Consider the following 26,289-nt stretch of genomic DNA (forward strand, 5'->3'; position numbering starts at 1 on the left):
GCGGTACCTTTAGATCCTGCAGCTTATGGAACTAGTGAAGCAATGCAAGTTTATTTATATGCTACTGTTCCTAGTAATAAGTAAAGGAGGAAGGTGAAAGCTATTAACTTACTGGTTAAGTTGATCTTAAATAGAAAATGTTTTAAATTTTCTCATAAGCTATCAGTAGATCTGAAACAACAGCATTACACAAACTTGCCATAGCAAATTCCCAGAGCTTCTTTCTACAGGGGTCAATGTAATGAAGCACAATTTAACAAACAGTGATATGGCACTAGTAATAAAGCAAATGTTTACATTAAGCACAATACAGCAATTTATTTAGATGCTTAAATGAAGAATACAAAGGGAAATAAAGATCACAAAATTATACATACTACAACAGTGTGTCATATATTAGATGGTATAAATGAATACAACACCTTGTTGGTGTTAACTAAAGATAAAACTAAATATCCAAAATGCAGCACTTTTATTTCTGTATGCTGCTTCAACACAATACACTTTTATACAGATCTAAAAGGTGTCAAAATTAGTAGCTGCAAACTTGTTTCTTGCATGTGATTTTTTCTTTTTTAGCTTAAAAGATTTCAGAAAATGGCTCTGAAATACGTTTGTCATCAGTTGTAATGTCAAGGATATTCAGAACAAGAAAATTCTATAATACAATAGAGTCCAGATATAATTTTTTATGTTGCTGGCCTCAGTTTTGAGATTGTACAAGGTTATGTGCAAAAACTAAGTTTGTCAAAATTCATACTATAGCAGTTTCAAGCTTTTGCTAGGTAAACTAGATACAGCATTTATTACACAGCAGGGCAACACTAAAAAAGAGAAACAAATCTATGATGGGTACACAAGAACAATTTCATAAGCTTCACTTGAATAGGTCTAAAAGACTGTACAAATATACATTTCAACTATTCAGAATGATACATGAAAAAAATCAATTTCCCCATAGTCTACTATACACATTGAACTGGTAGCTCATGTTGGCCCTATACTACCATGTGAAAAAGGGTAATGTTTAAAAAGACATACAACTGAACATATCCAAGAGTGAAATAAATGTTGAAAATGCAGATAAAGAAAACCTCTGCTTTTCTTCGTGTGCATTCTGGAGCCACCAGCTTATCTGTTTTCACATTAAGTTACTGTGCTCATCACAGTAGGTATTCTCAAGCAAATTTAGCCAACAGCATACTGAGGAATAACCACTGGAATATTAGTGGCCACATCAACCACTAGCCAGATGACCTAGCACTCAAAAGGCAGTACCAGTTAGAATTAAGCTTAGCAGTCATATTGAAATGAAAGTATTTAGACAGATGTAGATTGAAGCACATTTACTCATGCTTCTGAATTGAGCAGCTTATGCTTGCTGGCTACTCAACTCTACACCAGTTAAGCTGCTATGCATTGGTTCTGCTACACCATCAGTCACATTGTCAAACTGATCTCCATCTTCGCTGTCAATTGTGCTATTCTGCCATTCCATCTGCTGATTTGACAAACTCTCCTCAATTTCTGATGCATTTTTCCATTGTGACTGGTCCTTAGACCAAAATTCTTCTACTTTTCCATAGGAACTATTCTTCCATTTTGATTGCTCTTCATCGCTTTCAGATGCAACCCCTTTTATTTCTGCAGCTGGTTTACTACTACCAGCATCTTCGCTCTGGGATGATTCATCTGTCCAAACTTCTGGTTTCACCTCTGATGTATTGTCTTCAAAGTCAGAAACTTGCTGAGAGCCAGGTCCACTTTCAGACTGTGAAGCTCCATCTTTCCATTCAGCAGCATCATCTTGATCTTCTTGATCACCTTCACTATCTGAGGCATCACCTACCAGTTTAATTGGTTCCTTGGCAGAATGAATCTCTTCATATTTTGAGCCTTCCTCCTGTTTTTGGTCTGATTTCTCTGGAGACTGTAAGGGATTTTCATCAGTAGTCTCCTTGGATATGCTGTCTTCTGGATTCTCTATTATGCTATCAATAGAGGTTTTACGACCAACATCTGAAATTGGTTGACCAAATGGACTATTGCTTTCATTAGATTCCTCTTCTATATTTTCATAACTGTCTGAAGAACTTTCATCATCTTTTTCTAGGTTTATTTTTTTATCAACAGTTTTACTAGCATTGACTCTGGAATTCTTTTCATCATGATTTTCAAACAGCCATTCAGCATCAAAATCCATTTCGTGTTTAACTTTGTTTAATTCTTTCATGTTAAAACCAAGCAGCACACCAGGCTTGTACTTTTCACAATCTCTAACACATTTCTTTCTTTTGTTGCTAAAATGTGAAGCAATATCTGATTTCCATAGCCATAAACTGGCGGCCAATTTTTCAATTTCTCTCCTACTGGGATAAGGTTGTTTATTGAAATATTTTGTAAGAAATGTTTTTCTGGCTTCATAAGAATCATCTTCATGACCTTTAGGGTCTAAAGCTAAAACTACAGGTTCTTCAGGCTTCTCTTCAAAGGCAGATGGCGAGTCATCATCATCCATTTTTCTTTTCTTCATCAGAGAGAATTCCATGTGTTCATAAGTACGTTTCACAGGTGCTACAGCTGGAGACTGATTTAGTCGAGATGGTGCATTAGCTTTGTCTTGGCCGTTTTGGGTCTTCCCAACCCCTCGGCAGTGAACAAGGTGTAGCGTTATAGTTGAGGCAGTCATATTACTGGTATACACACCAAGACAATGAATGCATTTATATGTTAGCTTTTTCTCAACTGGATGAACTGTTTGAATAACTTGATGCCTCTCCCTTAAGTGATGTGCGAGTGCATCAGATATGGGTCCTTTTAGGATTGAAAAGCAGAGAGGGCAGAGTGTTTTACCCACATCTTTTTTGTAGGGGACTGCTGCTTGAGGAGAACTTTTCACAGGTATATCTGCCTTCTCCTGGATTTTCGGCTGTGGTTTTGGAGGAACAGGAGGAGTATTCTGAGCATGATAAGCTACAGATTCAGCAGGGGCATCTCTCAGATTGTAGGTGGTTACAAGTAGATGTATATTAGTGTGACTACCCTGCTGCAATGTCAAATCAAAGGTTAAAGTGGAATCAGTTTTAGGTCCCATTTCTTCATCAACATGAACCATTCGCATATGAGCAGCCATCTTTTCAACATCATTGAAAGTTGAACGGCAGTATGGACAAGACAGTCCATGGATTAACATATGATTAAGCAACGTATCAGTGGGTAAATAGCGATTACAGTATAAACATTTGCTAGTGAAATTGTGTATTTTCATTATATAGTTAGCTACTGCAGGCACCTTTTCAGCCTTGTGCTCCTTTTCGAAGTGAACACTGTACACGTTTTCAGGAAACAGCTCATTACAGATTGTACAAATTTTCCACTTTTGTGTTGATGAAGTATTGACAGCAGAAGGGCCTGTAGCAGCCACAGGAGGCTTTGAGCCAGACTGACCTAATACTCTTGATGCTGCCTGAGACGGAGATAATGACGTTTGTTTCAACTGGGCTGATGAAAGAGAAGAGGAATTGGCAGACTGAAGAGAGTACCTTGCTGGAGTCTGAGATCTCTGCTCCCCTCCAAGGGTATAAGGCCTTCCATTTCCACTCGGTGAAAACTGTTTCATTGTTTGAGACTGTTGTGGAATAGACACTGGTGCATTACCACTTAAGTTTAGCCTTCCCCCCGGCTGTCCAACATAACTTGGTGGTACTGATTTGACTCCATAATTGTTCTGTTGTAGGTGAACATTTGACATCATATTCACTCCTGCAGAATTCAATGTAGGCTTTGGTATAGTGAGTCGATTCATCATCTGCTGTGATGGAAGAGATCGGACATTTCCAGGGGAAAGGGGACCCATCCTTTGAGGAAGTCCCATAGGCTTTTTATCCTGTGGTTTTGGAGCTATTAGCATCAAAGGTTTGGATCTTGGAACCACTACATTAGTGTGCCCTATCATTGCTGTAACCTGATATCCTATACGTTCATGGTCTTCAATAACATGCTGTACTAAAGCTTCATATGACTTCGGCATAAAAAGGCATCGTTTGCAGTGAATACTACCCTCCTCTCGGGTACTGGAACTTAAGGGAACTGCACCATTGAGTGACTTTTCACCTGCCTTTGCTACGTAAGGTGCAGCAACATGCTGAAAATGTTCCCTGTAAATGTGCTTTCTAACTATTTCATATAGAGGATCTCGGTAAGTGCACTTCTTACAATAATAAACAGCTTGTTCTACACTGTCAGCCTGCTTAGGTTTAAGGCTATCATGTTTGTTTTTATCTTTAAAAGTGCTGATGCCTCCACTCGGTGTATTGGCATTTGGAGCATGAAATATTTTAATGTGCGTTTCCAAAGTCTTTTTGTCCGCATTGAAAGTACAGTAGGGACAATTAAGAAGAATCCTATTTTCAAAGTCTTCACTATGAACATTCCGGAAGTGACTTTTATAGGCTGAAAAGAACTTCGACGAAAATGGACATGCACTGCAGCAAAAGGGTTTTGTCCGATAGTCCTTAAAACAAAGAACAAAACAAAAACTAGATATAAAAAACACTTTTTTTTTTAACAAGACATTTTGCACTAAGCAACATGGACAGTGTGGAATTTCAGCTCGTCTCAGAGACCATTACAATGGGCCAGACCAGCTTCAACTCTGCCATTAATTTGGCATTCACATTTTTTGGCCTGTAAACCAGGTAATTAGAAATTTAATTACCAGACTGCACATGTAAAATGAAAGGTGCTAATTTAGAGGTCACTTTGAAAGCATAGCCCAGTGTGTCATGTTTATGGTTAATTCATAAAGATATCACTCTTTCTTAGTAAGGGAATGGAAACAATGCTGCCTGTCAGATTGCATGGAACAGAGTTTACCAACATCTTTTTCCAGAAAATGTGGGCTTGGCTGTTAGAACTGTAATGTACTATTAGTTGGCAAGCTCACAGAATGAGGTATTCAGGCCAAAAAAGGTCACTTCAGATCGAAGTATTTCACAAAATAATATTTTTAGATATTTCAATGTGCTTTAATCCAGTCATTAGCCACAATTAACAATTTTCTATTAATACTGTCCTCAAAAGCTTTCTAAATTTGTGCAGGATTTTGAAATAAGTATTTTTAACTGCCATTTCCAGTGATATGGCCACACAAGTCTAGTGCCTCTCTTTGTATTATAGTATCTTATTCACTTTTGAGAATGGAGCAGAACTGAGCAGTTTAGCTCCACAGTCCTGTTGCTTCTAGACAGATTAAAGCAACACTAATCAGGGCACAATTAAGACAATGCAACATAGGAGGTGGGGGATGTGCATGCAAACTATGATGCAGAAGTTATTTGTGAATTTGGCATGAAGCAGAAGGAATACTCTTCATGAAACACAAATCAGATCCAAAAGGGCCTTATTTAATTGTAATGTTTAATTTAGACACAATCATCCTATCACCGATACTTGAGAAGTAGAGCTTCAAACAACCAACTTTTTCTACTGACCAAAGCTAAGTTGTAAATATTTCAAAACTCACCACGGATCAGAAAAAAAAAAAGCAGCTTTTGAAAAATTCTGCTCTTTTATGCAATACCACCTAGCTCTTTCATAGCCCTCTTGCGCCCCCTGAATTGTAGCAACTTTGAAAGGGTTGCTGATGCTGTGTCAACTGTTTAATTTCAGTTTGAATTGTAACTATCCATGATTCATGTCTATCTTTGAAGTCAGCCTGGCATTTCAAAATAATGTAACATTAAATATAAAACATGACAAATTGAGATAACTATGAACAACATTCATAGCTATGCAAGTGAAGCTTCAAGGTGCAAGTGGATCCCCTGAAGTTAAGGAATGAATTACTCTCCCACTCTGTATGAACAGGTGAGCTGTGTGTATTTCTGGCCACCTTCTGAGGCCTCAGATATTGGCCATTGCTGGAAACAGGCTACAGAATTAAGAGTTGTCTGCTTTGATGTGACAAATCTTTTTGTTGAATATATTAGAAGCAGGGAGAACATACTGATGCAATGTCAGGGGCATAGCAATAAAGGGACTTTGGTTTTACAAATACCAGACCAGTGATCCATCAAATATAAGCATCCTGTTTCCAGGGGTGAGCAATACTTGATACTTATACCACCTGATTTTATAAGCGGAATGTTCACCTGTCATTGTTTCACTGCTTATTTTAGTATATATTACAGGTGAGTCTCATCTTACGCTGGGGTTATGTTCCGCTGTCAGCGCGTAAAGCGAAAATCGCATATAGTCAAAATTACATTGAGTATAATGGCGGGCGGAATTGCCCGCACTACAGGTACAGTATGGAAATAATAATTTTTCTCTCTCTCTCTTTTTTTTGCTGACCGCGTAAAGCTGAATTTGCACATGTTAAATGCGCGGAAGATGAGACTCGCCTGTATACTAAAAGTGGAGGCTATCATAGAATTAAAGTGAAGGGCTTCTGTTAAATTTGTTTAGTCAGTGGAATAAGACAGAAGTCACCATCACAGTTACATTCTTTTCCTCCATTTCTCCTAGCTCAGTTCAAACCTCCTTAGCTTTACAGTCAATTCAGAAACATCTAGAAAAGAATAAATAAGATTTCCAACAACACTGCCACTCCATTCTGCTGTACTAAACTGAACAGGCTCTGACACAGATGGGTTATCACCAAGTCCTCAGAGATGTAGCAGACAGCTGAAAGCTAGGACAGTGGAGAAAGCAGCAGTTGGATCTATTCTGCTTAATATTTTTCTGAATTCATCATGAAAACAGATGGTGGAACTGAATTAGGGAGAGGTGAAGCAAATCCTGTAGAAATAATCTGTACAAATAGTTATACTTTTAACTAGAGGGATGGGTGAGTTTGTGCTGAGCTGGAAAACAAGGATGGCAATTTTTTTTTTTAAATGAAGTTTGGCACTTAAGGTGCAATAATAGAACAGGTGCTTAAAGTTTATCAACAGTGAAGTTTCTCATTCGAATAACTGGCCCTCAGCATCTGTTTAACCCAATCAAGACTAGGATTATTACTTGTACAACAAAAGCACCCTTCTAATAATCCTTTAAGTAGAAGATTACAAAAACCACCATTAAAGCTGGTAAAATACAACAAAAGAAATTGGTATAATTGTGCAAAACACCATTTGAAAGTTACTGCCTGCAGGATCTGAGGCGATATTATGTGGAACCATTACTAACCTGATTTTTTGTAAGCGATGGATCCCACAATCCTACATCTTCCCATGTAGTGTTTTTCAAATAAAAGTCATTAGGTTCAAACTGCTTAAAATCCTGGAAAAGGGTGGATGGGAAGACAGAGAAACATGAAAAACAAAAACTGATTGCTCCCCATTAATTACTCATGAAGACACCCACACAGCCCTCTGTCCACCAAGAACTAACCACAAGTAGTACAAGGGATCATTAACCCAAGGGAAAATTTCCCCTCATGAAAAATCAAAAAATGCATCTTTTACATTTATTTCAACTGAAGTTTCCCTTGACAAAAAAAGGTGGGTTCCCAAGGAATTAGCGGTTCCAAATAAGCAATTCTGAAAAGTACAGGCTCAAAGACACTAAATAACCAAGAGCCAAGATTTTCAAAAATAAAATCCTTAAAAGTCAACCCAAGTCTGACTTTCAAGATTTTCGAAAGTGTTCAGCACCCGACAGCTCCCCACTGAGATCAATGTTGAGTATTTTTTTAAATCCGCTATGTGTTTAAATATGGACTTCAGCTTCTATTTTTTTAAATTTTGGCATAGGGACGTAGGTGAAGTTTTTAACAGCAGGTTAAGTCCCATTTTTGAAAGCACCTAAGGTATTCTGAATCCCAAAGTCTGACTGAAAGTCAATGGGACTCAGACCTAAATCACTTTTGAAATCTGGATTCAAACTCCTTTGGAAATTTTACCCTGAAGCCCATTATTCAACCCACACTTATTCAAAGCAATTGACCCCAAACCAAAAGGGACGAACACTCATTTTATCTGGAAATGATCTGGAACAGTAACATGAAGAAGAGGAGCCAGTTTAAAACTAGAACAAAACACAGAAGACTATTATCTATAGGGTGCTGAAGAGCCAAAGAGCAGATGAGTGGAAAGGTGATCGTACCGGGTATTCACTTCAGGAAAAAAGGTTTTTGATAAGCAATATTTTAAAGCAATATTTTAAAGACTTGCATCTGAAGAAGTGAGGTTCTTACCCACAAAAGCTTATGCTCCCAGTACTTCTGTTAGTCTCAAAGGTGCCACAGGACCCTCTGTTGCTTTTTACAGATTCAGACTAACACGGCTACCCCTCTGATACAATATTTTAAAGTTTGTCAGTAAGATTAATAGCAGAATATGTCTGAGATATCAACTTGAGCCGTTATAGAAGGCAGTCCTTAAGTCCAGAGTCCTATTGTTCTGCACTGAATACCTGTAAAAATCTCAGTTCATCTCTTGGCCCCTAGGAGAGCAGGCTCTAAGGCCTTGTCTAGACTAGGATTTAAAGGTGTCATTTTACTATAACAGCCAGCACCTGCTAACACATTTTAAAAGTCTAGCATAGACAAAACCCACTGCCTTCAACACATGCCAAACCAGTCAAGTTAAAGCCTAAGCACATTAGCTAACACTACACCTTTAAATCCCAGTTTAGATGAGGCTTAAAAGTGTGTAACTTGCTTCAGTGTCAACTCCTGGTAACCATTTAAGAATGACTCTTCTAGATGGCAATAATTCTTTAACAGAACCCCATACAACTCATTCTCATCTAAAGATTACAACTCCAGAGGTAAAGTGAAGGGGTAAAATTGACGTCTATCAAAAACGTATGGAGACCCCGAAAAAAATCTGATGTCATGGAAGCTAATACAATGTTTTTAATGAAATCTCAGTAAGAAATATCACTTCAGCAGAAAATTGAATCGAAGTGCCTCGATTCAAACCAGAAAGCTACGTCAGATGTCATACTTACTTCTATATGTTCTTTACAGTATTCCAAACCAATGTCACTAAGTATTTTTTTCACAGTTTTCCGGGCTTTTCTTAAACTGCCAAGGTTGTTGACAGGAAGTTGGAACATAGTTTCTATTGAAAAAGAAAGTAATAAGGGGAAAGAAGTTTAAGTCAAAATATGTTTTGTCTCATGAAGAGCTGCACTTTTAATTCTCAGTAATATATTCTTACTTCACCCACATCATGGAACATAAAGAGCTGTCACCATTTCTTAAGAAAAACTAGTACATTTTCTGTCTGGTTTGTTCTTAAAATGAGGTGGGCTGTGAAAACTAGATGTTGTCAAACTTTAAAGTGAACACTCAACAGAAGAGCTGATGCAATGACTACCGAAAAGAAAAAAAGTCTACTCAAGCAGCACCTAGGGATAACTTTAAAACATGTATTTTCATTTAGATCAAAATGTACCTACTGGGTCAAAGCTCTTACAAATTCAGTCCACTCTTTTGTGCATATGGATTCTAGCTCATCTGGAAGTTGATAAATCAGGGCTCCAAGGAATTGTGGTTTTTGAGAGACTTCTTTTAAAATCAACCTACAGCAGTTTTCTTAGCTGTATATCCAACAGCAGGGAAGTGAACTGGTTATATGTTCAATGACATTTCGCTCAAGATTTTGGGTAGCCCACACTGCGATCTTTTAAGTCTATCACATCACCACCACATTGCGATAGGCTGTCAGGGAAAGAACCTCTGTTCTCACAGAAGTTTCTGGTGCAGAATATTTAACAGAATTCTTTTCAGAGTGCTATTTCAAGAGCACATTGGGTTCAATGCTACTCCATTTTCCATATTTCTGAGTTTGATTTGATTTGAGTGGTTGACAAGCAATTAAAGATGCCAGTAAAGACTTCAGTCAGCACACTTGTTTACCACTAAAATGTGCACTGAAGACTTTACTTAGCCAGAGTCCATTTCATGGTTCTATGTTTCTCTTTCAACAGCTGATGAGGTCAAACACTGAGGGGGAGACAGAGAGCCCTACACTGAGGTTGTCATAGGTAAATAAGGGAGAAGCTATTCGTAAATTAATTCTAATAAAGGAGAAACTATTTGTAAATTAATTCTAAGTCCACTGACTGGGAAAGTTTATGAACTAATTTACAGTTCAATTGTAAAGGAAAGGCTAAATTCGGTACTTTTGAAGCTACAGAGATTCCTGAATTCCCTAACAACCAGAATTAAGATCTAATCCAACCCACAAAGGCAAAAGTTAGATCCACAGCCCTGGCAGGTTTGTGGATATTGGAATCCTCCGTTTATGTGCTGTTGCTACCACTGTAACAGCAATGGATTACACAACCATTAAGTCATATCTTGAAGTACAACAATGGGGCATTTGCACTGGAGGATGGTAGTGGTTGAGGTGGTAGAAATCTGAAAAATGTCTCTTTTCTTCAGACATTATAGATACCTTTTCCGGGCACTAGAGATTAAAGGAAGCACAGACCACCACCACCCCCCTTTACTTTAAGAAAAGAGAATTTCATTTTACTTAAGCACCAAGGAATTATCAGAGGTGAAGAGTGAACTGTAACAGTAATGTTTGTTGTGACTGGAATACTTTAGAGGGCTAGCAGGTTGTACTGTTGGTAGCTATTTTATCTAGATACGCTGTGTGATTAAAAAGTGGAAAACAATTCAATAAAATCTTATTTTGTTTGAATTATACAAATTTTTGCTCCTGTAAACTAATAATCCCATCATAGGGCCAAAATCTATCCCAGCTCAACTAAAAAAAGGCAGTGTCTTTTTTAACCATGTCATTTGGCTTTTGATACATCTGTAGATATAGTTTTAATTCTTGCTCATCTTTACTTAAGTGTCATCTCTGGAATTTGAGATGATTAATAAGTACGGCTAAATTTTTAGTCTTGGATATTTTTAGTAAAAGGTCAGGGACAGGTCACAGGCAATAATGAAAAATTCACAGAAGCCCGTGACCTGTCCTTGACATTTACTAAAAATACCCATGACAAAAGGAGTAGTTTGGGCAGCTGGGAGAGGGAGGGAGGGGCTGGGTGCTCCAGGGTCCCCCTCAGCTGGCAGCTCCAAACTGCAGGGGTCCCCAATGCTGCTCGTGGGGGCAGAGAGCAGCGTATCCCCCTGCTGCCTGTGGGGGCTGGGAGAAGTGTCTGGAAGCTACAGGGCTCCCCACTGCCACCCACAGAGGACGGGAGCTACGGGGTACTCCACAGGTGGCAGGGGACCCTGCAGCTCCCCACCAGCGCTGACTGAAGTCAGGGAGATATTCTGAAGTTATGGATTCTGTGACTTCCGTGACTAAATTGTAGCCTTATTAATAAGACATCTATAAAAACACTAAATTGGTATGTGAAAATACATAAAAAATAGGTCCTCTTTTAATTCTATCATAAGATCAGTACCAATTTCTTTTAAGTTATAACAACAAGACTGACAATGACAGTTTCCTAAACTACAAATGTTGACTGTGAATACAGAATTATAGTTAGGTATCTGACAACTTCCCCCCCACACACACACACACAACCCTCACCACACACTCCTTCCAAAGTTTGCTTCTTTTGACTGTCTACATACTGGCCTTTTCAGAAAAATGTCCTGGTATTTACAGATGTTAAACCAAAGTCCAGACAGCCTCTAGCAATCTTGCCTACACTTGGGCTCCCACTGTTAACAACACTGTTGGTGGAGCTGAATTTGGCATTAGCAACGGTGGGAACTTTTTCAGAAAATAAACCTAGAATAGACAAGATTTCCAAATATATAAGTGCTAGTACAGGTCACTGAAATCAATTTCACAAGCTGCAAACATTACTGGCAGCAAGTGCTGCTAGCCAATAACTGCCTCATTCTTAATGAATTCAAAATGGCTCCCAAGAAAAAGCTCTGGATTGTCACACTATGGAAGTTTCCTATTACTACGATTTGCAGATTATGTGGGAACCAGACCCAATTCACAGAAACCTCTATGGTAAAATTTTCAAAAGGGTCTAAACCATGGGAAGTGGAAACATTTTCATTCAAAAATTAATATAAATAACCCACTATATTAAAAGGTAAAAAAGCAAGGACATTTAGTGTAAAGATGTTCGCCTGAATATTTCTACTGTGTTTAAAATGTTTCAGGGATGACAGAGTTAACTCACTTGTAAACCGTATTAGCAACAATGGAATGACAAGGACAGAATGCAAACTTAATACCGATGGCCTATTTTCAAACCACAAACAAGGAAATTCAAAGATATTGCAATAGACTTTTGTATTTAATTTCCTCTAAGTAACATTTAAAGAAAACCCCAGTAATAGTACTACCACAAAAATCATGACTTGTTTGATGTAGATACTATGTAAATTCAAGTGTATCAACTGAATGCTATACAAGTTAAGATTATTGATGTAGCTTTAGAAGATTTAAATTTGAATGAGACTAAAGTACTAAAACAATTTCACTAAAGTACTTATGTATGCACAGCTACTTTTCAAAAAGTATGTTTATTTTTTAAAAAACAACAACACTAATACTTTGCCCTTACATAGCACTTTAATTTTAAGATCTCTAAACACTTTACAAACATTTAGTGACAGCATCCTGAAGTACACCTATTTTACAACTGAGGAAACTAGAGAGCCTGAGGTTAAGCGACGTACCGATGGTTTCAACAATTTAGTTACCAAGTTGGGAATGGAAGATGGGTGCACTAACTAACCTATAATAACTAGGCAATATTGCCTCCCATTAAAAATCAAAACCTTTCCCATTATAATTACCCAGTTAGATTATCCTAGTCCATTCCTCATAGAAGAAGATGCACACCGAAATAACTGCATTGCTACCGGCATCTTTGATTAGAAGCCAAGGACAGAGTGGACACAGTTTCCTAGTCCTTCCACAAGAGTGCTGAGACACTCTTGAGAGAGGGAGGGGGGCGGAGGAGAGTGAGAGTCCAGAAGAGAATCTTGAACTATTGCCTGTACTGTACCTGTTCTGAACAGGGGATTTCAGTTGCCCACTGTTGTAAATCCAGCATCTTTCATGAGCAAGAAATTTACTTGTAATTTAAAGAAACAATTTTTTTTTCCAGTGGAGTGTATCTGTCACACTAAGAGGGATTCTGACCATTCAAAAATTAATTGCTCAAATAACTTAAGTCAGCCTTGGTGAATTCTATTCACCCTTTTGCAATTTTTTTTTTAATCATGGTAAAGGCGAAGAAAATAATTTTGTGCCTCGATTGGTAAATTTTCATTACTATTTTACAAGACCGATTCAAACTAACTAGTTATTGAACAGAAGTCTGCATTCAAACCCTTGATTCATTTATTACTTGTTCAAGTAAATTCCAAGTTGGTCCACAAGGCCCTTTCCTCTTTCAGGTCCCTCCTTAAGACCCACTTCTACAAAGAGACACAAGAAATAAGTTAACCATAACATTCAGCTATTTTTTAAAAATATAAGAGTATCTTGCACCATTATGCTATGCATTAGGCTTTGCTGAATAACCACATCATGTTTTGTATTCTCCCATCTCTTCTCTCCCCCCTCCCGCAACATAAAGGCTGCCCCCTTTTTGTAGCACCATGTCCCAGTTTTTAAACTCTTCTGGACAGAGACTGTCCCCTCTTATTTGTATTGTGAAATGCTTAGCACATTTTGGGTGCTGTAAGATTATGCAACTTAGGCCAAGATATAAACCCATAAAAAGAATGGTAAGTAATGTTTCATAGTGGAAATGGATATTGGCCATCTAAGTAGAGCTCTGTAAATGATACATGGTAATAGAATATATATTTGAGAACTCATGCAATCTATTTAATATTAAAAGTAGCATTACATGTAGTTACTTCCACAGATGAAACAGAAGTAAAATCATAACTAAAAGTCGTAGGTGTTTAAGATATGTAATGTGACATCAACTATATTTTTTATATTATCACTGAAGCAAAATTCCTAATATGGCTCAGCTTTGAGCCAGTTATATTAATAAATATTTTCCATGAGCTATTCAAATTTTAGACTTGTAATTTATACCAATAAGTCCAAGAAATGAAGTGACACTCATTTTGGTAAGAACTGTAAAGTGTGAAAATTAGCAAAATTCTACTGTAATTGTTTTCAAGGTAGACTAAGATTGATGGCAATTTTTCCAAGTGGAAAAAATAAGCTGTTACCCAAGAATTTCAACTAGATCAGTGGTTTTCAATCTTTTTTCATTTGCGGACCCCTAAAACATTTCAAATAGAGGTGCAGACTCCTTTGGAAATCTTAAGACATAGCCTGCGGACTGCCAGGGGTCCACAGACCACAGGTTGAAAACCACTCAACTAGATTAAGTAGTTGGTTGACTAAAGCTAATGGTTAGTAGGGTCATATCTCATTTCTAATTTCCCCATTACCTACATTTTCCCCCTTATTTTTAGTCTTTGGTTGAGTGAATTAAGTGAACTCTAACATTCCTAAAAGAAATGGAAACTCTGATTTGCAATGCATTTCCTTGGCAGAGTTGCTAGGTAACACCTATAGGCAGAGCCTTTTTACATAACCTGACTTGTACTGGACCTTACATTTAGTAGGACAACTCCCACCTTTTCATGTTGTTTTTGTGTGTGTGTGTGTGTCTGTCTCCACACATATACACACACAGACATTATACTACTATATGTTCCATTCTATACATCCGATGAAGTGGGCCGTATCCCACGAAAGCTTATGCTCAAATAAATTTGTTAGTCTCTAAGGTGCCACAAGTACTCCTGTTCTTTTTAAAGAAATACCATTAGCTGGAATGCAAGGAGGCATTTCATTTTATTTTTCAAAAATTAAATATGGCTAGAGAGATCACCACTAACATTTTTGAGGCATTCAAATTTAATGGGACAGAGAAGAGACGCTGTACCTTCAGGACAGGAATGCACTAAAAAAACATGGGTTCTACGAAGTCCAAAGTCCCTTTCCCTCCCATACTCTGCCAAAGAAGTCAGAAAGCATGATTTTCAATACTAATATACTGCAATTTAAAAAAAAAAATGAAGACCAGACTTACAATACTATTTCATACAAGGGTGAGAACAGGTTATTGTGCTTATAATGCATGTATATTTCCAAAGCAAAGCAATGTTATCTTTTGCTTAAACTGAAGAAATTGTTCTCTCTCTGTACCCAGAGTTCTCATTAACTGCACTTGTTAAGGCAAAAAATGATGAAAAAGCAGTCTGAATTTGATCAAGAAATTACACATGGCTCCAACAGCTTTTTCCCATAAAAAGAATCAAATGGAAATAAAGCAATACTGCTCTTGGCAGAGGCACTAGATATAGTGCACATATCTACTTTCCAGCAGCTTCTTCATACAGTGAGATGTCTGCACAGTCTGCATCATACACACCAAGGAATAAATGAAGTAGCCTATAGTAGGACATAGGTAGGATTTGATTGACCAAAACTGACTCTGAATTTCAAATCCAGACAGATGAAATCTTAGTAACTTTATCCCATGATTCAAGATCAATGAGTATCTGAGTTACATCTGTAAGGACAGCAGACACTTGAGGTCATTAAAACCCCATGGATTTACACTTTTGCAAATTTTGTTGTATTCTCTAGAATCTAAGATTTCATTTAAAGAGCTTCTAGTCCTGACTGCAAAGAATTTTTTTTCACAACGTAAAACAACTACTGTAGAGTCTGCTGTCAGGCAGTGAGACAAACAGCAAAAAGGGGTAAACTTTATTTGTTAATAGGGCATTTATTTTGAAGCTTAATTACAATCATTTGAATGCCAAGCATTGTTAACTGCTTCAATTCTAAGGAGATCAGCTATACTAAATTAGTCTGCAAATGCCAATTAACAGAAAGTATATCCTGCTTCAAGAGCATGAAGTAATTGAAAACTGGTACTAGTTATGGGTGGGAGGAACAATTAAGAGATCTTCGTACCATTTGAACTCTCTTTCTGTCAAGGTTACTAGTGAAATCCAATGGATATAAAAAAAAATTGTTCACTCAGAATTCTACAACTCATCTCCAAGAATACATAAATATCATCTGGTCTCTCAGATCTGAACCGACTTCCTTTTACAAGGAAGACCAAGTGTGCCCAAACCAGAGAAGTCCACCTCTACTACCTGAAAAAACAAAATTTGTAATAGTCATATTTGCTGTGAAAAGGCTCCCCTCTTGGAAAAGGATGTAGAAACTCTTCTACCAGAAAGTCTGCTTTGCTCAGTGAATTGCCTTAGAAAGCTGAATCCACCTGATCCTTAAAAAAAAAAAAAAAAAAAAAAACAACTCCTTAAAAATGGAAAGCCACTGCATTTCACTTTGTTTGAAAAATCTCCAGGCTGTGGTCTAAATGAAAGGACACCTAAGGCCTGGTCTACACTACAAAGTTCTGTCGGCAAAAGGCAGCTTTTGTAGACAAAACAGTGAAGGTGTACACAGTACAGTGCTCCTCCCGCTGACAAAATAAAACCACCTTGACGAGAGGTGTAGAGCTTTTTGCGGCACAGTTAGATCGACAAAGCATCAGTGTAGACACAACGTTTGTTACATTGTGGTAACTGGCTTCCAGGAGGTATCCCACAATGCCCCCATGACCTCCCTGCTCACTGTTTTAAACTCCGCTGCCCTACATCAAGCTATATGGGCATGCACCCCTCCCCTTTCAAAGCCCCAGGAAGTTCTGAAACTGCTCAGCATGGAGAACTCACACAGCTACTGCCCAGCTGAGCATGCAGATTCCCAGCAGCAAATGCACTCCTGTCTAGACTACAGGGGAGGGGGTGGATCTCGTTGGTCTGAGGGGAGAGGAGACCATGGGAGAACTCGGAGGGCATCACAGAATCAAAACATTAGTGCAGAATCCTGCTCTCCTCGGCACTAGGACTGCAGCGGCAGGCAGGGCAGGCTGCTGCTTGGCGGGGTGTGGGAAGAGACTCATGTTGTGCTGTTCAGAGCCAAGGAGGAAGGCGGGGGCTGATGTCTGAGTGTCCACCTGCCCCTGCTGGTGAGCTTGGAGGGGGAGAGGAGACGGACAGGACGACACCAGTTGTCTGAGCACCAGCTTCTGCCACAGGATTGGTTGCTTCCGGCTGGTGTTTGAACTTAAAGCCTGGTCTACACTGGGAGGGTGGGAAATCGATTGAAGTTATGCAACTTCAGCTATGTGAATAACGTAGCTGAAGTTGACATACTTAGATCTACTTACCACGGTATCTTCACTGCGGTGAGTCGACAGCTGACATTCCCGTCAACTCCGCCCACGCTTGTCACTCTGATGGAGTAACGGAGTCGACAGGAGAGCGCTCGGCGGTCAATTTATCGCATCTTCACTAGACACGATAAATTGACCCCCGCTGAATCGATCACTCCGGAGGCAAGTGTAGACATGCCCAAAGAGACAGTGTGCCAACACACTCACTCTCCCCACCAACACACACACACACACACACACGCCCTCTTCAATTGAAAAGCCGCTGGCAATCTAGTGCCCATGGAACGATGGGATTGAGAAACCATGATGTTACGCTGTACCTGCCCCCATGAGGCATTGCAAACCCTTCCCAAAACACTCTGCAGCCAGTTGCATAGTGGAATAGCTACCCACAGTACACTGCTCTCTGGGTCAATGCAAGAGCTGCTATTGTGGATGTACTCCACCAACACAAGGAGCATAGCGTGGACATGCAACAGCGGTTTAATTACAGTGGTGGCTGTATGTCAGCATAACTTGTGAGCACTGAATCACCAACAGTAGTGGAGAGCCACAAGGAACCTCATACTGTTAAGGCCCATGATTGCTGAGAAAACTTACTCAAGCAGCTTCAGTGACTAGATCGCTACATTACTCCATGATCTTCTTGCACAGCCTTGAGATGAGAAGGCATAAATGGTGAGGGTTCAGAATGAATCTTACCAAATTGCTGTTTGCCTGGCATTTGGGTGGTGGAAACTGTCCTTTAATGCCCTTGTAGAGCCTAGATCTGAATGATTCTTTCACCAGGAAGCTCTACTATAGACTGCATTGACCGGTAATGGTGAAGCAGCCTGGTACTTTGATCTGCCAACAGAAGCCAGCACTGTATCTTGACATTCTGGGCTGTTATCCCAGTAAGAGCAGAAGATACCCACAATGAAGGCTCATATTGTGCCACAGCAGCTGTTGCACTTGGGCAACACCCCCCTCCTTCTCACTTATCATTTTAGAAGTCAAAAGAACTGGAGGGGAAAAGAACATTAAAAAACTGCACTGAAACGCCAAAAATGAGAGAGATTGCCTTTGCTGCTTTCCTCTTCAGCAAAGGAGGAGCAGTACTGAGGAGACAAATAAGGAGAAGTGCTGACTGGATAGAAGTAGCAGAGACTTTACACATTCATTGGATTGCCAATCCCTACTGGGTAAGAAGGAAAAACTATTTAGCTAATAATAAATAATAATATGCTTGTAAACAGAACTCTTCATCTATAGAACTCAAAGTGATTTACAAAGATAAGTAACATTACTCCTCCCATTTTTATGATGGGGAAATTAAGTACAGAGAGGTGAAGTGATTCACCCAAGGTCACAGAACAGCTGCGAACAGAACCTCCAGTCCACATTCGATGGACCACACTGCTTCTCCATTTTACCCTGTTTTAGTGGCAAGCAGGATGCAGAATAGATTTTGCCAGTCTCCTGCATATTTTCACACTGATCCTGGTTATACATGCACAATAAATCACAATGTGGTAAGTAAATATTTAATTCAGTGATCCTCTTTGTATTGAAATACCATGTACCCCTTATGCACACACTCAGAATGTGTAGGGTCAAGGAGAGCCAGTAAAAATCTGCTGAAACAATTCTACAGAAATAGTCCCTGAACATTTCTATCATCCCTAGTCATCAATCACAACAGTGAGATTTGCCCATAGGCCAACCTATTTAAGTTTATATTCATGATTTAACTTGCAATTTGTGCCAGGTCCTCCATTTCTTTTTTCTCTGCCTGTTCTAGATTTCTGTCCCACCAACAAGCACATTGAGAAATCCATGCTGATGAATTCCAGTTCCACTAAGTTTGCCTTGAAGGAACCAAGTTACACTAAAATCCACATTTAAAGGCTGTGCAGAACACTCCAGACCGAAAAAAAATTGATGCTTAAACAGCAGAATGATTTTACTTTCCTTCTGACAGTACCTTTACTGATATCTCTTGGTAAAACCTAGATTACCCCCAAAAAGACCCTGACAACCCTCTCTCACAAAATCTTGAATATTAATGAAACTAAGTGGTTTGGTGACAAACACATATTGATCTGCATTGTGTTTCATACACATGTAGGGTTGCCAACTCTGACTGAAGCTATTCCGGGAGATTATTTTTTCCCCCCCAACATGACGTAATGTCATTTTCTTAAAATATCCTATTAAAATCTCCCAGATTGCTTTCAATAGTCACCGGGAGATCAATGCTGATTCTGGGAGACTTCAGGCCAATCCTGGAGGGTGGGCAACCCTATGCACCAGTCACAGTTCTACTATACATTTTTGCAAGTGTAACTTTCAAGTTACTCTTCCATGGTCAAACAACAGGCTGTGACAGAATGGGATGTATTTACCAAATTGTGAACTCCATTTTGTATTTCAACCTTCATTTAATAATGTACCCTCCATTTTGGATTAGAATATCCATTTTGTATTAGGGACAATGGCTGAGAAGCCATCACAGGGAAATCTAGGGCCATCAACTTTTATGGTTTTGAACTGGTAGTTGAGAGACTATATGACAATGGACTCTCTACACTGAAGCCTGACTGGGGGCTGGTCTACAATGGGAACCAACATCAGCATAGCTCGCTCTCTCAGGGGTATGAAAAATCCACAACACTAAGATGTAGCTATGCTGAGCTAACCTCCGATGTCTACAGTGCTAGGCTTATGGAATAATTCTTTTGTCGACCTAACTACCACCTCTTGGGGAGGTGAACTGCCTACGCTGACAGCAAAACTCCCTTTGGTGTAGGTAGTATCTACATTGAAGCGCTACAGCAGTGCAGCTGGAATGCTGCAACTGTGCGGCTGTAGCAGTTTAAGGGTAGACATACCCTGGAGGAAGGCTGGAATTTCCCAGCTGGAGCATATTGGCAAAAAAGGGCAGTAGCTACTGCGGTGAGGGTCTCTCTCAGAGCAAGAGGGTCATTCACTACCACATGCTGGAAGACCAGGCTGGAGAGAGAAGAGGATGCAGAAAGGTCTGCCTAGCCTGAAAGACTGATCAGACTGGACTCAGAATGGGTTAGATCATATTTTTATTGCGGGGTAGAGGGCGGGGAAGGAGTATCTCAGGGCTAGTTGGGATTTTGCAACAATCGCTAACTCTAGTACTTTAAGAGTGACTATGGCTAATAAATCCTTTGATAAGCCTGTATTCCTTGCTTACCTGACACATTGTCCCCGAAGGAGTTGATCAAGAAGCTGAGCATGCCTACAATGAAATGGAACTCCGAGGGAGTATGTATAAGCAACTGGAGTTGCTGGTTTTGGAATTTATAGCAGCCAGGCTGGGGAGCCCCACATCCCAAGGAAGGGTGGTAGACACAGAGTCTGAACCTGGAAGTGTCCCATAAGAGACCTAGAGACAAGAACAGCGATTCTGGGGGGCTTAGAAACACATGGGATCCAGTGGCTCAGTCTATTCACAACAATCTGGTGTCTGTCCAGCAAGGGAAACTGAGCCAGATTGTGACACTGGGTGAATTGTTTAGCTATAAATTAGTTATTTCTGCTTTTCAAGGTGGCACCCAAAACTACTGACTACACTTAGCTAATGGTTGCAATAAAGTCAACTGATATTGGGGCTAATACAAAGCCTGCTGTCCTCAATGGGAGCCTTTCCACTGCCTTCAAAGGGCTTTAGACCAGAAGTGTTGTAACCCTAAACAGACCTCAATGGAGAATTACTTTTGCTTCACTGCAAAGTGACCTTAAATATAAACTTCACACAATGCAGCTTTTGGGGTACAATTTCTAGCTATCTGCTCTTACTGTTTTATAAGCCTGTCAACCAAACTAGATATTATGCAATATTTTTCACACCATTTTCATAACACTTTTAAATACTTCCTGGATCACGGGGAGGTGTGTACATTAGGGTTCTGAACAAAAACAGAATTATAAAAATTGTGGAAGAGTTTTGCTTAATTGCCAGAGGAATTAACAGTATCAATACCCTAGATGCAAGAGACCATAAAGTTACTCCACTTTCTACAGACACATGACAAGAGCAAAAAAGAAAAAAGTTTGTAGTAGGCCAACTGAGTTTACCCAAAAGAGGAATTTTAAACCAGTCCTGTACTCTTCACGATACTGGCAGCTCAAATTCCTCACTTAAGTATTCCAGTATTTAGATCTACTCACTCTTCTGCAAATAGACCCCAAGTGACCATCAACTCCGCTTCCTGGCTCTTTAAATTCCAGATGAAGAGGCAGCTGCAGACACATAGTGGCCATTTTAAAATAATCTAACTGTTGCAGATTGCACAGCCTCCTCTATTACGTTAATTTCCTTTTCTTTGTCTGGTAACTTTTAAACCATATCTTAGCCTTTAACAAGAATAATCACCTTCACTGTATGGTATAAAACTGAGAGTTTCACACCTCCAAGCTAAGGTAGCCATGTAATCCAATCTCCTAGCAAACCAGCTACCATGTGACAGTCAGCAACCCAGACAATCACTTCAAAGCAATGGAAAAATAGAGGGTTTTTGTAAGACTACTAGGAAAAATACTATGTATTAGAAAATGTTAACACACACTATGTGTTAACACTCAGTATAGACAAGGACTGAAAAGTCAATGTATTACACAGTATTAGAAAATGCTAATGGTATGCATTTCCTTAATCTAGACAATACCTTGGAAGGTAAAAGTCCCTTGCTTAATACCTAGAGCCCCATTTTCCACAAATTCAGAACAAAACAACATATAAAACTAAAAATGAAAAACTCATCCATCAGCAGCAGCTCCTGTCCCCTGGGGCTTTGTCCAGCTCCCCACTCCAGGCGTGGCAACATGGTGCACGGGGTCACAGCACTACTCAGGTTTGGCCCAGCTGCCTCTGTCATGACAGGGGGTAGTCAGACAAAATGTAAATGATTGGCATTGCAACCTGGTGACAGAGGGACCGCTGGGCCAAACCTGAGCACAGCTGCAATGCATGTGCCAGGCTGCAACACCCAGAGCAGGGAGCTGGGCCCAGCCCCATAGAACTGCTGCTGCTGTGGAGTGAGTGTGGGTCAGGTTCACTCTGCAACAGCCCCCAGGACCTCCCAACCCCCTTGGGTGTCAGCACTCTCCCCTCCCCCGACTGGGGGCAGGAGCCAATACCCTGCATGGATAAAACAAAGTAACAAAATTCCCCCCATATATAGGCTATTTTTAGAGCCTCATGACATTTTCTTTTATATATACCTATATGACACTCTTGACACACACACGTAAAAAAGAGTGTCATGAGGCTCTAAAAATAGCCAATATTCACAACTAGAAAGGTAAGAACCCACAAGAATGCATGTGTCCAGGGAATGTACTCCAAGTCGCCACAGGTGCTTGTCTTTCTCACTCAAAAGAGAAGAGGAAAGAGGAAGCTCCACCAGACACCCTCTTGCTAAGAAGCTTCTCTCTTAATTTAATCCCAGAATGAACTAGTTTCTACTCCAGAATGAGTAAAGCCCCACTTTCCAGCTAGTTTACAATAACTAGACCTTTTACAGAGCAGAATCTCTCACTCCATCATCTTTATTACTCCTGTACAGTCATTTTATAGACTCTAAATATAATCAAATTGAACATAGTTTCTCTATTTTATAAGAAAATTTGCCCCTTGAGGTTGAAAAATGACTATTCAGAGACTACTACTACACTTCTGACACTGAGCAAATTTTGTCACTTTTTAAAAGAGGACAATATTTTCCTCTGAACTGAGAGCGTCACCCAGTCAGATGTACCTGAAAAACAAACATGAGAGATTGACATTTTTGACAGTTATTCAAAAGATTAACTTAATAGTGGTTTGATGATCCAGGGCTTCATTGCCCTTAAAGGATAAGACATTTTATATGACTACTGTTCTTTACAATAAACACAGTAAATTATTAGTGTTCATAATTCCACAATCTTTTTAGAAATGTTGTGGTAAGACCTATAGTCAAAGGGATAATTTTACAAGGAACCATTGCTGCACAAAGGAACCAAGATAACCCAAGTTTTTCCTCATGGTGAAACTATCACTTCATCAAAGCATTATTAATCCAAAATTTTACCATCTCCTTATTAATAAGAAGTCCATTTATGCCATTTGGAAGCCCTACAATTACCAGCATATTTGGAATTGCCAGATAAGCTTCTACATGTATGAACCTAGACATTCCAGCAAGTTATCTGCACATCAGGAACTTAATCTGCAAGGAGCTACTTCATGAAAGTGCACTTTTCCAAAACTAAAAGCCCTTTAAAGCACGATACAAAAATTGAATCTAAAAATATTTTATTTCTATTTAAAAATCTCAAACTTTGAAATACCAAACAGTTAGATACCCCGATGCTTTTTAAAATGAACACTGAAGTATTTACCCAGTAGGGAACTAAACATTCTTTAAAAAAAAAAAGTCAAGTCAACATCACAGATAAGTTTTCACTCCTTTCTTGTGCAGCTCTCTTTGGCTGCCTCAATTCCTTTGTGATTTCTGTGCACCATAATTCTAAATTTCACTATACAGCTGCTCATGGAGCACAGAATAAACTGGCTGGAAAAGAGAGTTAATCAAGAAAAGGAAGATAACAAGGAAGTGCTGTTCTGGCATAAGAAACCAGAATAGGAAGAAAGAATGAGAAAGAAATAAAAAGAGAGCAAAGGGAAGCAACAGAATGAAAGCAAATACATGAAAATAAATGTAGGTTGAGTACATTTGTTAATTCATAGTGATACTGAGTTTTCCTGGCAGATGGCTCCCAGAGCTGTGCATTTGTTGCGCAGGGAAAGCATTCAGAGTGGGGGGTTGGCAAGGTGTCAGAGAAAAGTAGTGTTAGGGCAGAATATTGCCAATTAGCTAAAGAAACAAGTATTTTTCAAGTCAGTTGTCACAGCAAGCAACTTTCCTTACCCTACCCCTACCACTCAAAAAAATTCAAGCTCTCTAACTCCTTAGCTCAGGAGTGGGCAAAGTACAGGCCATGAGCCGTTTTAAGCCGGCCCACAAGCTCCAGCTGGGGAGTGGGGTCTGGGGCTTGCTCCGCTCCAGCGCTCCATCTGGGGGCCGCACCATGTGGCTCGGCCCCGCTCCGGCACTCCAGCCAGGGAGCTGGGTCGGGGGCCGCACCACGCGGCTCAGACCTGCTCCGGCACTCCAGCCAGGGAGCTGGGTCGGGGGCCGCACCACGTGGCTCAGACCTGCTCCGGCATTCCAGCCCGGGGCCACACCACGCGGCTCCCGGAAGCAGCAGCATGGCCCCGCTCCAAGGGTTGGGGGCCACTCTGCACCTAGGAGCCGGAGAAGGGACATGCTTCCGTGAGCCGCTTGAGGTAAGCGCCGCTCAGAGCCTGCACCTGAGCCTCTCCCCATGCCCCAACCCTCTTCCCATGCCCCAACCCCGATCTCTCTCCAAACCCCTTGATCCCCGCCCAGAGCACCATCCTGAACCCCCAACTTCTCATCCCCAGCCCCACCCCCGAGCCTGCACCCCCAGCCAGAACCTGCACCCTTTCCCGCACCCCTGAACCCTTCAGTCCCAGCCCAGAGCACCCTCCTACATCCCAAACTCATCTCCAGCCCCACCCCAGAGCCTGCACCCTCTCCCGCACCCCCCAACCCCAATTTTGTGAGCATTCATGGCCCAACATACAATTTCTATTCCCCAATGTGGCTCTCAGGCCAAAAAGTTTGCCCACCCCGCCTTAGCTAGTTTATCTGGAAATATCTAATGCTATAATAAAACGTTCTGTATAAGTTTAAAAAAGTATGGTACCATATTTAAGGAAAAACACAACAATGCAACGTAACAGCAGTAATACTATGGTTTCTCACCTACTTATGAGTTATCTCAAACATTAAAACACAAATAAAAATTAAAGGCAATCACTGATTTGGACATTAGGGCTGAGGTTTTCAAAGCTGCCTAGATAATTTGGATGCCTAACCACCACTAATTTTAACTGGAATTGAATGTCAAGATCCTTTAGGTGGCTTTGAAAATCTGAGCCTAAATTTTCAGCCCTAAGTCAATTACTGTGAAGACAGGAAATTGGAAGAAAATGAGATGGAATTTAATTCATTTCTGACTTCCTATCTTTCCAAACTATCACTGCTGCGTTACTATTTACTATCAGTTCAGAAGGAGTATTGTTCCATGGATGACACATTAACGTGAGCCCTCCTGAAAAGTGTTTTCTGTTGTCAGTATCCCTTAAGTAGCACAGAAGCCCACCAGTCCTGCAAGAATAAACACAGCAACATCCCAAGCTGTAAAAATGAGAGCAAACAAACATCAAACTTACACATGGTACCATTCCTTTATCAAACAGCAGAGGACTTAAACTGATTTGAGTATCAAACTGAGCACTCCAGAGGGCCAGATTCTCCTCAAGCTCAATTCTTTTGCCAGCTCACAAGTGCACAGTTGGGATTTTATTAATGTTGCAAGTCATTTTTGTAATACTGGCTAGAAAGAAAAAAAAAAAAATCACACGAGACTTAAAAAATGTGATTTTAAACAAGAGGGAAGCAATTTCTTGCTTATCTACTGTGCATTGCTATTTATTTCTACCAATTAAATGGCTATTTTATGAGACACTGCAACACTTCTTAGACTTACCATTTAAAAATACTGACCCTCTTAGATATTTTTTTTTTTTTTTAAGTGTACAACGGTAACTTCACACTAATTTTTATAAGGACAACTTCCCTAAAATGCTATTTTCCCTCCGAAAAATTGAGGTTGCAACATGAAAACCAATAACTATGTTTCTGGGTGACATTACAAATTATATGTATAAAATTTTGACTCTTTCTATGAACATATTTGGTTGATCCTCCCTCTCTATACTGTGACTATTTTACTCTTGTACGTATGGAAACTTAAGAGAGACTTTGAGCATTTCAATGACTTGGAATAGTGCGATGAACTGCACAAGAAAGTATCAGATCTATGTGTACACAAGAGATGGGCAAGTTTGCAAGCACTTGTATGCCCTAATAGTCTTCTCTGCCTAACTGTATTTTTTGGGAATAATGCAAAGAGTAATCTGTATGCACCTGTACTCAAACAGTCAAA

The 26,289-nt window shown here is 39.8% G+C and overlaps 1 protein-coding gene across 13 annotated transcripts in view; it reads right to left on the reverse strand.

The window, feature by feature from the left end:
* Window positions 1-292: 292 nt before the first annotated feature.
* Window positions 293-26,289, reverse strand: part of ADNP (activity dependent neuroprotector homeobox) — a 42,258-nt gene continuing 16,261 nt past the window's right edge. For 11 of the 13 annotated variants that reach the window (XM_065565993.1, XM_065565989.1, XM_065565984.1 and 8 more), the window contains 3 exons: window positions 8,959-9,071; window positions 7,192-7,284; window positions 293-4,513 (listed from right to left, as the gene is read on the reverse strand). In XM_065565993.1, the coding sequence (XP_065422065.1) occupies window positions 1,373-4,513; window positions 7,192-7,284; window positions 8,959-9,066 (3,342 nt within the window). In that variant the 5' untranslated portion in view covers window positions 9,067-9,071 and the 3' untranslated portion in view covers window positions 293-1,372. Of the gene's footprint in view, window positions 4,514-7,191; window positions 7,285-8,958; window positions 9,072-13,308; window positions 13,379-26,289 lie in introns of all 13 variants that reach the window. The other 2 variants (XM_065565995.1, XM_024105858.3) reach the window with 1 other exon arrangement.

Source organism: Chrysemys picta, chromosome 13 (assembly GCF_011386835.1).
Source record: "Chrysemys picta bellii isolate R12L10 chromosome 13, ASM1138683v2, whole genome shotgun sequence".
Classification (NCBI taxonomy): Eukaryota; Metazoa; Chordata; order Testudines; family Emydidae; genus Chrysemys; species Chrysemys picta.